Below are 15,453 nucleotides of genomic sequence, written 5' to 3'. Positions count from 1 at the left end.
ATGAATTTAAACGTAATTAATCTTAAATGAGACTAATGTTGTAATTATATACAATTTAACTTTAAAAATACTAAATGACTTTGTAAGAATATGGAAAAGTTATATTACCTCTATTTTAGTATAAATATGAGAATCCAATAAGTGAATCACCAAAATGATAATTTTGGAAATAATTATTGGGTTTTTCTAGATAAAATAAGGCGATAAATTGATTTAAAAAATCTTTAAAAATTAAGGAAAAAATAATAAACATTTGGACATACATATGCTGTTTTGAATGTATTTTGCATATTAAAAATGTACAGGAAAAAATTGGGTATCAACACCGGGACCCACCGTTGTGGACCGCGAGGGGTGCCTAGCACCTCCCCTCAGGGTTATTTCGAGCCCTTACCCAAGTCTACGGTAATGCAAACCGGTTTTATGAGTTACTTGCATTAGGTGCCCTAACGCGCCTTCAATCCGTTAGGTGGCGACTTTTCAAATTCTAATATCCAACTCCCAAAAGGAAATGAGATATTCCTAATGAATGTCGAAACCCGGACTCCGCAAGGAAAAAGTGGGTGCGACACATAGCTGGTGGCACAAATGCTAAACTGTGCCAAAGGGTGGAATAGTTAGAGGCACTCGTTGGGCAGGCACTTCAAGTAGGTGCTGATTCTTCTGTTCTTGCAAGAATGACACGTTTGGAGGCAGATTATGCGGCGAGACATGAAACCACGCTGGTAGAAATGGCCTTGGTACGCAAGGAGAAGGAAGAACTGTGCGAGGAGGTGGTTCAACTTGGAAGGGCATTACAAATTACTGCCCCTAGAAGCTATGAGTGCACCAAAGTGAAAATTCCGGATCCAAAGGCTTATGGTGGTACAAGAAGTGCCAAAGAAGTGGAAAATTTCTTGTGGGATATGGATCAATATTTCCAGGCTACTCGTGTGCTGGATGACGAAAAGGTGATCCTCACACCCATGTATTTGACTGATGATGCAAAAGTGTGGTGGCGTACATGAGTTGTGGAAGTGGAAAGTGCTGGACTGCATAGGATTGAAACTTGGGAGATGCTGAAGAAGGAATTAAAATCTCAAATCCTTCCAACCAACTTGCCATGGGTTGCAAGAGATGGACTTCGTCTCTTGAAGCAAAGTGGAATGGTGAGAGAGTATGGCAAGGAATTCTCATCCTTGATGCTGAATGTAAGTAATGTGGCAGAGGAAGACAAGCTGCATTACTTCATGAGCGGATTGAAGGGCTGGGCGGAATTGGAGTTGAGAAGGAAAAGTGTTCAAAGCCTCTCTACTACTATTGCGGCGGCAGATGAGTTGGATGATTTCAATATAGGTGATGACCCTATTGAATCTTCGCATTCAAAGTCCGGCGGAAGGAAAGACAAAGCAAAGGAATGGAAGAAAATGGGAAAGGCCAAGCTGCCGAAGATGAAAGATTTGCCAAGAAAAGGAGGCATGCGGAGACTTCCAATGGCAAGGAAAGAAGCAGCGAGTTCAAAGGCTATTTTACTTGTGGTGGACCTCACTTGAAGAAGGACTATCTGGTGCAGGCTAGGGTGAATGCTATGTTGGCCGTGAAAAAAAAGGAACAAGTGGCAGAGGCAAATGCTATTGTGGCAGATGTGAATGGAGAAACATGGGCATTGTATGTCAACAACCCCTTAGGGATGATTAATGTAATTAGCTCGATAAGGACGTCGATTTCAAAAGGGTACAGGTAGTTTATTAGGGGCCTAACTCTTTGACATCGGGTGTGGCGTAGTTGTGGTAAGGATTGGGCGTGATGGCCTTGCCATTGGCCTATATGCAGGCAAAATGATCATGCGAGCAATGGAGAAGACAATGTCATGTGGGCTATTGCGGGCAAGTATTGGCCAAGGCCTTGGGGCAGGCAAGACATTCTTGGCAAAGGCTTGACCAGAAAATGTGGGCAAAGTTGGGGCAACATGGCATGGCATGTGCGCCAAAGTTAGTGGCACGGGCACTTCAGGTTGTGGCAGCACCAAGTACGGGCTAAGCTAAATGTGGCAGTGCGGAATGATGGCAAAGGCTTTCAATAGCTAAGGAAAGGCTATGTGAAGGAAAATACAAGCAATGGCACGAGGAAACAAAGGTTGACATGGACAAGACAGAAACTCGGCCAAGGCAATATGTGGGCGGCAGTGGTGTCGAGCGTGTGCGGAAAAATCATGAGCGGTAGATTGCGAGAAAGGCATTAGTTTGGAGCAATGTCAAAATGAGCCAAGGATGGGTGCAATGCTAGCCTTGGGCGTACATCAGCTGACTAAGTCAAAGGGCACATGCAGTGCACATGCCAAAGCAGTTGGCGGTTTCCTTTTCGTAACCACCTTTACCCATGTCTGATTATGCTTGTATCCACTATCATTTCGTGTAGAACATGACCTATGTAGTTGGGAATGTCAACTACAATATAGGAACATACTTAGTCTTAGCCCAACAAGTGGCACAAGCTGTAGACAACATGTGTCCATGTGTTGTAAAGTCCTAAAAGCTACATATGTGATATAAATAGGTGCCTTTGGGCTTAGTCAGATTTTAAGTGCAATTTCGTGTGAAGTTTAAGTGGGAAAAAAGAGTGAAACGTGAGGGTTTCTAAGTGTTCCAAAAGGGACTAAGGCTAGGCATTGTGAAGGTCTTAGTGTTGGCTAAAGACCAACTTGTGTTCTTTGTCAAAAGTGGGGCTGTGGTCGAATTGTGATCATAGTCAAGTGAGGGTTCCTTTGTAAGTTTTAGAAATTAATACAAAGGTTGGGATTTCCCATACTTGATTGTGTTAATTTCAATTTGCTGCCAAAATTTGTTTAAGGCCAAACTCACTGAAAATTTGGCTAAGTGTTGGGAAAGGCTGAGTCAAGTGCACAACTTGACTGCCACGCGGGTGTGACTTTGGATTGACCAAAAATGCCCCCGTGACAACTGGTCACCTCTCTCCTCAGCCTGTCAACTGATTTCTTGGATGCCTGGGATTTCTTCATCTTCTTAACCTGCTTCCCCAGCTCCTCAATCACTGCCCCATATGCTAGCATGGTTTCTATGATGGTGGACTGTTTCTCCAAGATCTTCTTCAATGTATCCTCCATTATTGAAGGAATCTAGGGTGCCAGAGTGGATGACTGTGCTGCAACAACACCGAATATATTAGACACCTTTGAAGTGGTTGTATGCATCCAGTTGTTAAGGCTCACCAATATCTGGGAGACTCGCAATGTAGATAAAAGATTAGCGGGCACAGGTACCGCCTTCAAAGCCGGGGTGGAGGGCATTGATACTGAAGGTGGAGGCATGGCAGCTGTGCTGGTAGGAGGCATTGCCGAAGTGGAAGGCATATCTGCTGACTCTACAACTACCACTGAAGGCTCATCAGACTAGCCTATGGTAGTATTCGGCTGTCCCTTTTTCTTCGGTTTCCTCGGGTCCATCAAAGAGTACCAAGTGAAAGTCTTCTTCGCCCGAACCTTTGTGTCAAAATCCCTCGGCTCCACCACCGCATCCGTAAGGTACTCCGTGATAGTGTTGGGATACGGGTAGGAGGTGTCACCTTGCCTGGAAACTGAAGACATGTTGGATAACATCATGGCACCCATATTGATTGGGTACCCGGCCATGATAGAGGCTACTAGCACTGCTCGCTGAATAGGAATATTTGTCTCATTCTGGCACGGGTCTAATCTGCTAAAGTCTGCCATCTTTTTGCCTCAAAGTTCAGGGTGTTCATGTGAATAGGAACCCTTGATGCGATCCATCCTCAAACCCCAAGTAAGTGTTCAAGGTGTTATGATCAAACCTTACTTTCAGGTTCTTCACTTTTTTCACTTTAGTCTCTTTCTTTATGTGCACCTCATTGGCGTAAAATTCTCGGACTAGGTACTCTTTGGCATCTACCACACTTTGAGCGAACCATGTCCACCCCTTCTGCTCCCGAAACTGTATCAACACCTCCGGGTTGTATTTATCAAGGTATTTCAACATGAATTGACGTGAAAGCATGAGCGATCTCGACAGCCACCACTCTCGGAAACTAGTGAAGGCATCTAGACTGACGAACCTATCTTCCCAAATTTTTTTCTTATTTGACCTCTCAAAGCCGAAAACTCTGGTATCACCCCCTCGGCCATCATATTATATATCATCCACATCCACTGTAGTAGGTGGTGGGTTGGGGCATGTGTATATGAGGGCTCCAAAGCCTGACTATCACCTTCCGAACCCTCAGAAGTGCTCTCAGAGGTGGAAGGCTATGATTGAACAACAAGCTGCTCTTACATTGAGTCGCCCTCTAATGATTCTCTAGACGGGACATAAGAACTTGATTCAGCAGGATCTGCAGCTCTATCTCAGCCAACCGTCGCCTTTTTGGATATAACTCTCTGAAAGGCTCGGGGTAAAGTACTTTTACCTCGGCCTCGGAAAGGTTGATGTATCACCACGACCACATGATCTAACAATTTTTTGCAACAACAACAGCAGGAGTCAGTTATAGTTCAAGTGCTGACAAACAGAAAGTTACAGAACAAAACATGTTGCAGGCTGGGGAAGTGCGGTTCGCACAATTGCAAGTGCGACTGCAGGTTGGGTTGTGCAGAGCGCATAATTTTAATGTGCAGCCGCAAATATGAAAATGCGGTCCGCACAATTTTTAGTGTGACCACATAACTAAATAGAGGTCCGCACATTTTTAAGTGCGGCCGCACAGTGGGTACCTTAAAATGGCAACTGTCTAAAGACAGAGAATGCCCTGATCTGTGTCCGCACACACTTTTCTGCGGCCGCGATTGAATTTCTGCGGACCACACAATTTGAAGTGCGGTCCGCACAATATTTCCTAACCAAATGCACTAAGCTACACTTCTGCGGGCCGCACATTTCAAAATTTAATCAGGCAGAGTCCTATAGTGTTTTGATTTTATGCACAAATTGGATATGGTAGTAGCAAATAAACATAATAAATAAGATACCCATTCCCCAAATAGCAAGTGGGAGATTACCCAACACAATTTCCACCCCATATGGATATGAAATTGACAAATGGTCTAACATAACTAACAAATTATAAACTAACTAAGAAAATTTAAGAATTCTAGAAATGATTTGAACATACCAGTGATGAAGTGGTGCTAAAGGATGATCACATGTGCTTAATTAGGTGGTAGATGATTGAATCAGTTGTGTGCAAGATTTTAGCCTTTATTTTGATTTCCTAGATATTGGAAAGTTTCAACAGTAGCATTAGGGCTACTATTTATACTAAGCGGGTTTGGCTAAGGATTCAAGAGATGAGTGCGGCCGCAGAATTCCTTTTGCGGTCTATAGTCTATTGCATGTTGTTCAATTTTCCTTTGTTGATCTGCGGTCCACAGAATTAGCTGTGCGATCGCAGATATTGGTGCGGATCGCAAATTTCCTTGTGCGGCTGCACTTTGGCCATTTCTCTGACAAACAAACATTAGGGAGTTTGCATTTTCCCATCACAAGTTGTGCGGTCCACAAAAGAACTGTGTGGCCGCAATTTCCTTCTGCTGTAGCATTAAAAATTGTGCGGTCCACACTTTTCTTCATACTTAACCAATTTTTTCTGAGCGCAGTCCTTGTATAGAACACACATTCCTGCAACACACTTCAAAACTAGTTAGCAGAAAATAAGACCTATCTAAAGAAGAAGAAAAGAAAAAAGAAAAAGAAACATGTGTTGGTTCCCAAGAAGTGCCTAATTTAACGTCACAGCACGACGCAGATTACCATCAATTCAAATGAATCACCCTCACGATGTGGCTATCACCAACTCTTCCCAGATAATGCTCCACCCGGTGACCATTGACTCCAAACACTTCCTCATTTTCATTCTTCAAGTCCAATGCACTAAAGGGTGTCACACCATCAACCTCAAACGGGCCACTACATTTAGACTTTAACTTTCCGGGAAACATCCATAACCGTGAATTGAACAACAATACAAGATCAACCTCTTTAAACTCTTTGTTCCAAATGTACTTTTTATGAGGATATTTCATCTTCTCTTTGTATAAGGACGAACTTGTGTATGCATGATACCGGAACTCATCTAACTCATTCAAATGTGCCATCCTTAAGTTGGCGACGATATCCCACTCAAGATTCAACTTTTTTAAAGCCCACATGCCTTTGCGCTCAACTTCCACCGAAAGATGACAAGGTTTTCCGAACACCAAACGGTACGGAGACATTCCGATAAGTGTTTTGTAAGCCGTCCTATAAGCCTATAAAGCATTATCAAGTTTCTTGGACCAATCCATCCGGTTAGCATTCACTGTTTTGGACAAAATACTATTTATCTCCCGGTTGGAGACTTCCACTTGACCGCTTGCTTGTGGATGACAGGGAGTCATAATTTTACGAGTGACACCATACTTGGTGAGTAATGTGTCGAAAGCTTTGTCACAAAAATGCGATCCCCCATCACTTATGATAGCCCTTGGAGTACCAAATCTTATGAAAATATTCTTCTTCAAAAATGCCACCACACTTCTTACTTCATTATTAGGTAAAGCAACGACCTCAACCCATTTGGATACATAATCAATCGCGATCAAGATGTAGGTGCTTCCACAAGAACTCACAAAAGGACCCATAAAGTCAATGCCCCACACATCAAAAATATCAATCTCCAAAATGGTGGTGAGGTGCATTTCATTTTTCTATGAGATTCCACCGGCCCTTTGACCTTCATCACAACGATTGACTAGATCACTTGCATCCTTGTAAAGAGCGGGCCAATAGAAACCACAACTTAGTACTTTGTCCGCCATTCTATCCCCACCATGGTGTCCACCATATGGCGAAGAATGACAAGCCCTAAGAATTTCAAATTGTTCCTCCTCTGGTGCACATCTTCTAATCACTTCATTCGTGCAAATCCAGAAAAGGTACGGTTCATCCCAATAATACTCTTAACAATCCTGTTTGAGTTTCTTCCTTTGGTTTGAAAAGCACTCATCGGGATAATACCACTTACAAGAAAATTTTCTAGATCCACGAACCATGGCACCTCTTTCATTGAAATAGCAAGAGTTTCTCATCGGGGAAGGAGTCATCGATTTTAAGACCATCATGCGTCCTCCCCTCCTCCTTCAAATGAGACAAGTGGTCTGCCACTTGGTTTTCACTTCCTTTTCGATCTTGGATGTCTATATGAAACTCTTGCAACAAAATCACCCATCTCATCATCCGGGATTTGGAATCTTTCTTGCTCATAAGATAGCGATGTGCCACATGATCCGTGTGGACAATGACTTTTGCACCCATCAAGTATGGGCAGAACTTCTCGATTGCGAAGACAATGGCAATGAGCTCTTTCTCCGTAACAGTGCAGTTGATCAGGGCACTATTCATGGTCTTACTAGCATAGTAGATCGGATGAAAAATCTTGTTGATGCATTTCCCCAAAACAGCCTCTACCACTACATCTCTTGCATCACACATGATCTCAAAAGGAACACTCTAATTTGGAGCAGTGATAAAGGGAGTAGTAGTCAACTTGAACTTTAGCAATTCAAATGCTTTAATGCAATCATCATTGAAGTGGAACTTAGCATATTTCTATAAAATCTTGCACAATGGGTTCACCACTTTAGACAAATCCTTGATGAAATGCTGGTAAAATCCCGCGTGACCTAAGAAACTCCGCGTGCCTTTCACCGAAGTTGGAGGTGGAACTTTAGAAATCACCTCAATCTTTGCCTTGTCGACTTCAATTCCATTCTTTGAGATCTTGTGGCAAAGGACAATACCTTCCTCGACCATGCTCCTAATTGTGCACCAAGTTTGATTCTTTACATCTTGCCAACATTTTATCCAAGTTTGCGAGTAAATCATCAAAAGAATTCCCGACCCCCAAGAAGTCATCCATGAAGACTTCAAGGTAATCCTCCACCATGTCCGTGAAGATCGCCATCATTCACTTTTGAAAAGTCGTCGGTGCATTGCACAACCCAAATGTCATCTTCTTGAAGGAGAAAGTACCATAAGGACATGTAAAGGTAGTCTTCTCTTAATCCTACAGAGCAATAAAAATTTGGTTATACTCGGAATACCCATCAAGGAAATAATAGAAAGCACCACCGGCCAATCTATCAATCATTTGATCTAGGAAGGGAAGTGAAAAATGATCTTTCCTTGTGACTTTGTTGAGCTTACGGTAGTCCATACACACTCTTCGGTCACCATTCTTGTAGGAATCAACTCATTCTTATCATTGGTGGTGACCACTATCATGCCCCTTCTTTGGGACACATTGAACCGAATAAGTCCATGAATTATCGAAAATGTGGTAGACAACCCCGACATCCAACCACTTGATTATCTCCTTTTGACAACCTCTTGCATGGCTTCATTGAGTCTCCTTTTATGTTCAATAGATTGTTTAGCACCTTCCTCCAAGTTAATCTTGTGCATGAAAAATGTGGGGATTATCCCCCTAAAATCCGCCAAATGTCCATGCAGTAGCCTTCTTCCTCTTTTGTAGCACCGCTAATGTAGAGTCTACATGCACGTTCATCAAACAAGATGAAAGAATAACTGGTAAAGTAGAAGAAGGGCCAAGAAATTCATACCGAAGATGTGGAGGCAATGGCTTCAACTCCAAGATAAGAGGCTCCTCGATTGAGGGGTTTATTGGAGGAGTTGTCCTATTTTCAAGATCCAAGGACAATTTGCGGGGCTCATAAGTGTACGATCCCATTCCTTGAAAAGAGTCATTCCATGAAGCCATTCATCTCGCCATCATCATAATTGAGCAAGACGGCCTCCAATGTATCATCAACATTCATCACAACACTAGTTTCATCTACAATCACATCGGTCACCAAGTCGACGAAAGAATACACCTCTTTGCTATTGGGTTGCCTCATGGACTTACACACATGGAAAATCACTTTTTCATCACCAACCTAGAAAGTAAGTTCTCCGAATTCAACATCATCTAGAGCCTTCCCGTAGAAAGGAAAGGTCTACCAAGAATAATTGGTACCTCATAATCAACCTCACAATCTAGAATGACAATATCCACCGGAAGAATGAATTTGTCAACACGAACCAATACATCCTCAATCACTCCCAATGGTCTCCTCATGGTACGATCGACCATTTTTAATCTCATAGATGTGGGTCTTGGTTGCCCAATTCCCAAAGTCTTGAAAACCGAATAGGACATCAATTGCACTTACTTGGGAGCCATTGAATGCACAATTGCACTCACTTGATGAGTCATTTTTATAGTTTAAAAATTCATCGACCACTTCTTTGTCACTAAATCCTTCATAAACTTTGTATAACCCGGCATTTTCTCCAAGGCTTCAACCAATGGCACATTGATAGGTAGACTCTTCATCAGTCAATGAACTTTTTGAATCGATTCTAGCCATTTTTTTGGCAAGCCTTTGAGGATATGGAGGAGGAGGCCTAGGCATTGGTACCTTAGCCTTTTGCACTACCAGTTCCGATATGTCAACAATGTGATCCCTTGATGGGTTCGCTTTCTCTTAAGCTTCCTCTACATTGTCATCAATATAAATCTGCACTTCATCATTTGCTTTCACCACATTGTCTGGGATCTAATCTTCTTGAAGCACTTGCTCATCATCCACAAGTTTCCTTTGATTCGAGGTGGGTGCTTCCCCGCCTTTTCCACTCCTTGTAGTAATTTCCATGGCATGTCTCGTATTGTTCCCACCCTTTGGGTTCACCACCGTGTCACTTTGTAGTGCCCCCTTAGGATGAATGTTTAGGGCTTGAGAAATTTTCCCTATTTGGACTTCCAAGTTTCAGATAGATGTATTGTGAGAGGCAAGTTGGGCATCAGAGTCGGCATTCTTCTCCATCATTTTTCTTAAGCATGTTCTCAATTCGTCCTATCTCATTGTGGGAAGAACTTGGACCATGGGAAGGATAAGGAGGCGGGTTGCTCGGTTGTTGATACATCGGAGGCCTTTGAAAACCCGACCCCTGATTGCCTTGATTATTCCATCCCCCTTGCTTGTTACCTCCCCAATATCCTTGATTATTGCCACTCCAATTGCCTTGGTTATTTCCACAACTCTAATTTCCTTGATTGTTGTTATTATTCCAATCCTTTGATTGTTTCCACCATTTCAATTACCTTGGTTGTTAGAATTCCAATTCCCTTGATTACCTGAAGGTCGCCATAGTTGTTGATTCGGTCATTGAGAGTTGTTTCTTTGCCCTTGAAATTTGTTCACGTATTGCACTTCCTCCTCTTATTCATTGCAAGATTCATCTTGATCAAACCCACTATCTTCTTGCACATAAGTCTCCACTCGGTTTTGCATTTGTGGACCCTTGGGCCTTTTTTTGTTCACCATCATATTAACTCCCTCCATGGTGTTGATACTCAATTTTTCCCCAAAATATTTTCAAAACAATGTTTTAGCATCAATTAGTATTTTCACACAATTTCTGCATTTTAAAATATTTTTAATTTATCCCAACATTTTATTTATAAAACAATCATTGATTGCACCACAAATATTTTTTGTATAATAATTTTGTGGCTTAATTTTATCATTTGCATTTGTACTAAGTTTCTATTATTGCACAAATAGCCATATTTGTATTTTTAGGTCGCAATTGTAATTACTTTACAATTATAGCCTATACATGCATTATTAAATTATATTGCCAGAAAATAGCCTTTTATATTTTTAAATATCAAGTACTTATTTATAAATTTTTCCAGGCATGAAAACCATTTTTTATAGCCTATTAGTTATTTTTTAAAAATTGTGTTATCAATTAAATAGGGTATTTAACAAATGGCTCTCTTATTTTCGGATTTAGCCTAATTATCTAGCCCAATTTTAACCCCAATTAAATTAAACCAGCCCAAATCTACCCATCCCAAACCTATAATATCCAACCCGGCGCCAAATCCTTTCAATCTTGGTCGTTGATCATAGAGATCAACGACCACCATTACCCCTTTCCTTTTTTAGTTCCAAACGACACCCCAAAACCCGGACATTCTTACCAAACAGCCACCCCAAAACTCTCTCCTCTCCGTTCTCTCTGAGACCTAAACCTAACCCTAGCCGTCGTCACCTAAAAACAGTCCTAATCCCTTTGATCCTTGTCCGATCTATGGCTTCCCATGGCTGTACGAGGCCTCTACTTGTCTCATATCTCCCTTGGTCGCTTGATTGTGTGATTTCTTGGAAGGACTTCAAAAAGATCTGGTCCAGATCTTGTTTTAAGCCCTTCAAAAGTCCGTTTATGCTCCGTGAATGATTTCTATCAAAGTCTCACGGTTCAAATCCTTGATTCAAAGGCCAGATTCTCTCTACCCTTTCTCCTTTCTTCAAGAAACCTAATGTTTGGACTTTAATTGGTTCAGATCTCCGTAGATCTGGAGCTATCCTGAGTGCATCGCTGATTTTTCTAAAAAGTTCCCTTATTTCTTTACTGGTTAATCGATTTATGAATATTTTTTTATATTAGGGTTTGTTTTCTTGTTGTCTGTTGGTCGAACCTCTGCGTATCTGAAGCATTTTCAAACTTCCATGGCTATTTTTTTGGGTTCTTTTACTTCTTTCGTACTAACCAATTTTTAAACACTACGATACTTCAGGTTTTGACTTCTATGGTCTCTATTTGTCCGAATCTCTGTGTGTTGACATGCTTTCAAGTTTTTCTTCTTTAAGTGTTTTCAAATTAGGGTTTCAATTTATTTTCCGTCTAATTTCTCTATGTTCCTAAAAGGTTTACTCAACCTATTTGTTTATGGGAATTGATACTTTCTTTTCAGAATTATTGAGTGATTTGCTCCGATAAAAATTTGTATGTATGATTCTTGGTTATTTCCATGTTTATGACCTTAACTAGTCGTTCTTGCCTTATTTGACCGTTGTTTATTTACTGATTCTTTACATGATTCTTTCCTTAATTAAACCCTTGGCTATTTTATTTTGAAGTTCTTTATTTTAGTTTGATTTGAACTCTTTTCCTTAATAAGTCCTCTAATTCTTACTTTTTTACTCCGTCTGATTGAACCTCTTGCCTTGATTGGTTTCTGTCATTGCCGCTAGCTAATTTTCCTTAATTAAAGGAGAAGACTATGCTGAATCTTTATGTGATTGATTCTGAAATCTCTTAATTGTTGATTATTGATTACTTTACCTTATTTTCTCTACTCTTGAACTACTATATAAACTCTTTATTTTAACTTCTTAGACAGACGAACATTAGTTCATCAACCACTACTTTTTACACTCTAAAAATCTCTCTGCTATCTCTGCTATTTGTGATCTTTGTTAGTCTAGCCGGCTGCAAGCCAAGGCTGGAAATTACACAACACACTTCTTACATCTTTTGTTTTCTTTCTCTAATTGGTATGCTTTCTAATTAAATGTTTTAAGAATCTAAACCTATATGTTTATTTACTACCTTAGTTCATCAGACCTGAGTTCATTCTTGCTTCTGATTACTGCTCACCTAGCATGCCAACTACTGCCTTTTTCAAATATGTAATTAGCATGTCTCCACTTTACTTGCCTATTTGCTATCTTGTTTAACATGTCTTACACTGTCTTATTCCACATGTGACTAGCCTATTTGCCTGACTACTATTTATCTAGCATGCCTAAACTTTGTTATGTAAGTGTGTGATTACCATGTCTACACTTGTTAATACTTGCCTAGCATGTCCATTTCAGTTCTTGCCTGTTCTGCCTTACTCCTGCTAAGTTAACTAGTCTCTCCAGTGCAACTCTAGTTATGTTGTTTATGTGCCCTCAACATATTTCTGTTGTGATCTTTGCTTCATGTTTCAATAACCTACATTATATCTAACCTATTAGTTCTGTAGAACCCCTTTGGGAACTCTATGCACCCTGTTGTTTATGTGCTCCACCAAGGTGTATTCTATGTGTCCCCAACCCCTCTTTCCTTGTGTGGAAATGTTTGCCAAAGTGTTTTCTAAAGCTGTTTGTTCTGTGACTTGTGTTCTGATTGCAAATTGTTTCCCATGCTTTTCTAATTGTTGTTTTATCACTAAATTAGTACTAATTTTCAGAAAATCTATTCACTCCTAAGACCTTTCTTTATATTGTTTACCAAACTTTTTCAAATCATGTCAAACACTCTCACTTATTCTTAGGTTATTAAGTTCTGCCCCTCTAGTATGTATAATGCTTAGAGGTCCATGAGATCTCTCTGAACTCTGGCATATCAGGGCTAGCACTTCCACACTGCACATAAATCAGTCCTTATTTGAGAAAGCTCCAGGTGCTAGCCCTGCCCGGGATCCTTGAGGTCCTTAGGAAACTCTGACACACCTATACATGAAATTGGCAATGAATCTTGGGCATTTAAGACTAGTGAAGGCCTGGTACACCAGGATTTTCTTTGGGCCTACTTCAGGCTCCTTATAGCTTAATTTCTATTCTATTCATGTAATTTTTATTCAATTATTGGTCTGTAATAATTAATTGTAAATAGATAATGGGGTGACTAGTGAAAAGGGAGGGTAGTTGTATACTGTGGATAAAGTTGGGTGGATAACATGCCTATAGGGTTAATTTTAGTTCAAATATGTTTGTTAGATAATAGGCCTATAGGGTTTTGCTTTGGTTCAAATAAATTCTGCCTACTTTACTTTACATGATTAGACACCATGCCTATAGGATCTAAAATCAGTTTTAATTAGAAATCATGCGTATAGGATCTAAAATCAGTTATAATTAGAAATCATGCCTATAGGATCTAAAATCAGTTTTAATTAGAAATCATGCCTATAGGATCTAAAATCAATTTTAATTAGAAATCGTGTCTATAGGATCTAAAATCAGCTTTAATTACAGAAATCATGCATATAGGTTCTGAATTAGTTTAACCAATTATCCTACTCGTTTCTTTAATAGCCTTCAACTCTGTGTTAATTAATATCACTAGAAAGCATGCCTATAGGATAAAGGACTTCAAAAATATCTCCTCAGAATTGTGACTGCATATACGCATTTAGGCAAGCCTTAGGGCGTTAAATAACATTGAAACCAGTTCTGTTTATATGTGAAATTATCCAGGTTTAACAAGCTGTAAAACAAGTAGGCAAATTGTTAGGATTCTGCCACTTCCCTTATGCATATCCTAAATCTGTAACATTCATCTAGATACCATGTTCATAGGATCTCTGAGCTTTCTTCAAAACTTGTGTTTTAGACCTGCTGTTTGTTTGCCTATATACACGCAGAGGTAAATGTGAGATTTCTAACTTATTGTCGTTATTTGCTTGTCCTATATATCATTTGCCCGCCACCTAGATTTTTACCTTTTACAAACTTTAGGCTGTCTAGAACTGTCCAGATTTAGAGGTCCCAGGTTCCTCCAGGACCATAAGGAAGGGACGGGTAGCAGCACGCTTAGAGGTCGTAAATTAAACTTGCTTATATAACCACTAAGGGGAGGGTAATGGGTAGCAAAAGGATATGATGACTATGCGCTAATGTCACGTGTAGCCCCTCATTGAGGAGTGATTACCGGGCATTGCATAGGTTTGATCCTGTAGGCTAATTAACCTAGGACTTCCCTTTCCCAATTCCTATGTGTTTAAATTTTATAAACTTCCTTTCTTTATACATGTGCAAGTTGTTCAAACCTCTCCCTTTCTTCCATTACCTGAATCATACATGTATTTAGAATGTCAAAACATGCCTTTATTTGTGAATATGTGTTTAGATTGTTTCCTTGTTAAATGACTAATTCACATAGTTTAAGTTAGGCCGGGACCCACCGTTATGGACCGCGAGGGGTGACTAACACCTTTCCCTAAAGGTTATTTCGAGCCCTTACCCTAATCTCTGGTAATGCAAACTAGTTACATGAGTTAATCGCTCAAGGTGCCCTAACGCACTATAATCCGTTAGGTGGAAACTCTTCAAATACCCAATTTCTAAAAGGAAACGAGTTGTTCCCCCATGAATGTCGAAACCCGGACTTCCCTACAAAAAGGGAAAAAAGGGGGCGCGACACATGGCATTGAATTTCTTAGGATTTTGCACTTGTTGAAGTTGACCTTTGGCTAATTGATTCATTGTGGTGCTCAACTCGGCAATGTATTTCCCATGATCATGCAATTCATTATGTAGTTGAATCACGTTCGAATCACCTTGAGGAACATTTGCTCTACTTTGCCATGCCGATGAATTATCTGCCATTTCATCTAAAATCCTTCAAGCTTCCGCATACGGTGTTGTCATGAAATTTCTACCGGCAAGTTGATTGACCACACACTGATTGGTAATATTGATCCCCCGATAGAAAGTTTGTTAAATCATACCCTCCATCATGTCATTATTTTGGCACACTTTGACCATAGTTTGGTACCTCTCCCAAATTTCATGCAACGGCTTATTGGGCTCTTGTTTGAATGCTAGAATCTCGTCTTTAT

At 40.4% G+C, this 15,453-nt stretch overlaps 1 protein-coding gene across 1 annotated transcript; it reads right to left on the bottom strand.

Moving 5' to 3' along the window:
- Positions 1–5,761: 5,761 nt before the first annotated feature.
- On the bottom strand, positions 5,762–6,223 carry LOC138881438 (uncharacterized). Its single transcript, XM_070161663.1, has one exon. The coding sequence runs from the start codon at positions 6,221–6,223 to the stop codon at positions 5,762–5,764; it is 462 nt and encodes a 153-aa protein (XP_070017764.1).
- Between the last annotated feature and the right edge of the window lie 9,230 nt (positions 6,224–15,453).

Source organism: Nicotiana sylvestris, chromosome 11 (genome assembly GCF_000393655.2).
Source record: "Nicotiana sylvestris chromosome 11, ASM39365v2, whole genome shotgun sequence".
Classification (NCBI taxonomy): Eukaryota; Viridiplantae; Streptophyta; class Magnoliopsida; order Solanales; family Solanaceae; genus Nicotiana; species Nicotiana sylvestris.
Note: the sequence above shows the minus strand (reverse complement) of the source record. Positions and strands in the feature narration are given on the sequence as shown.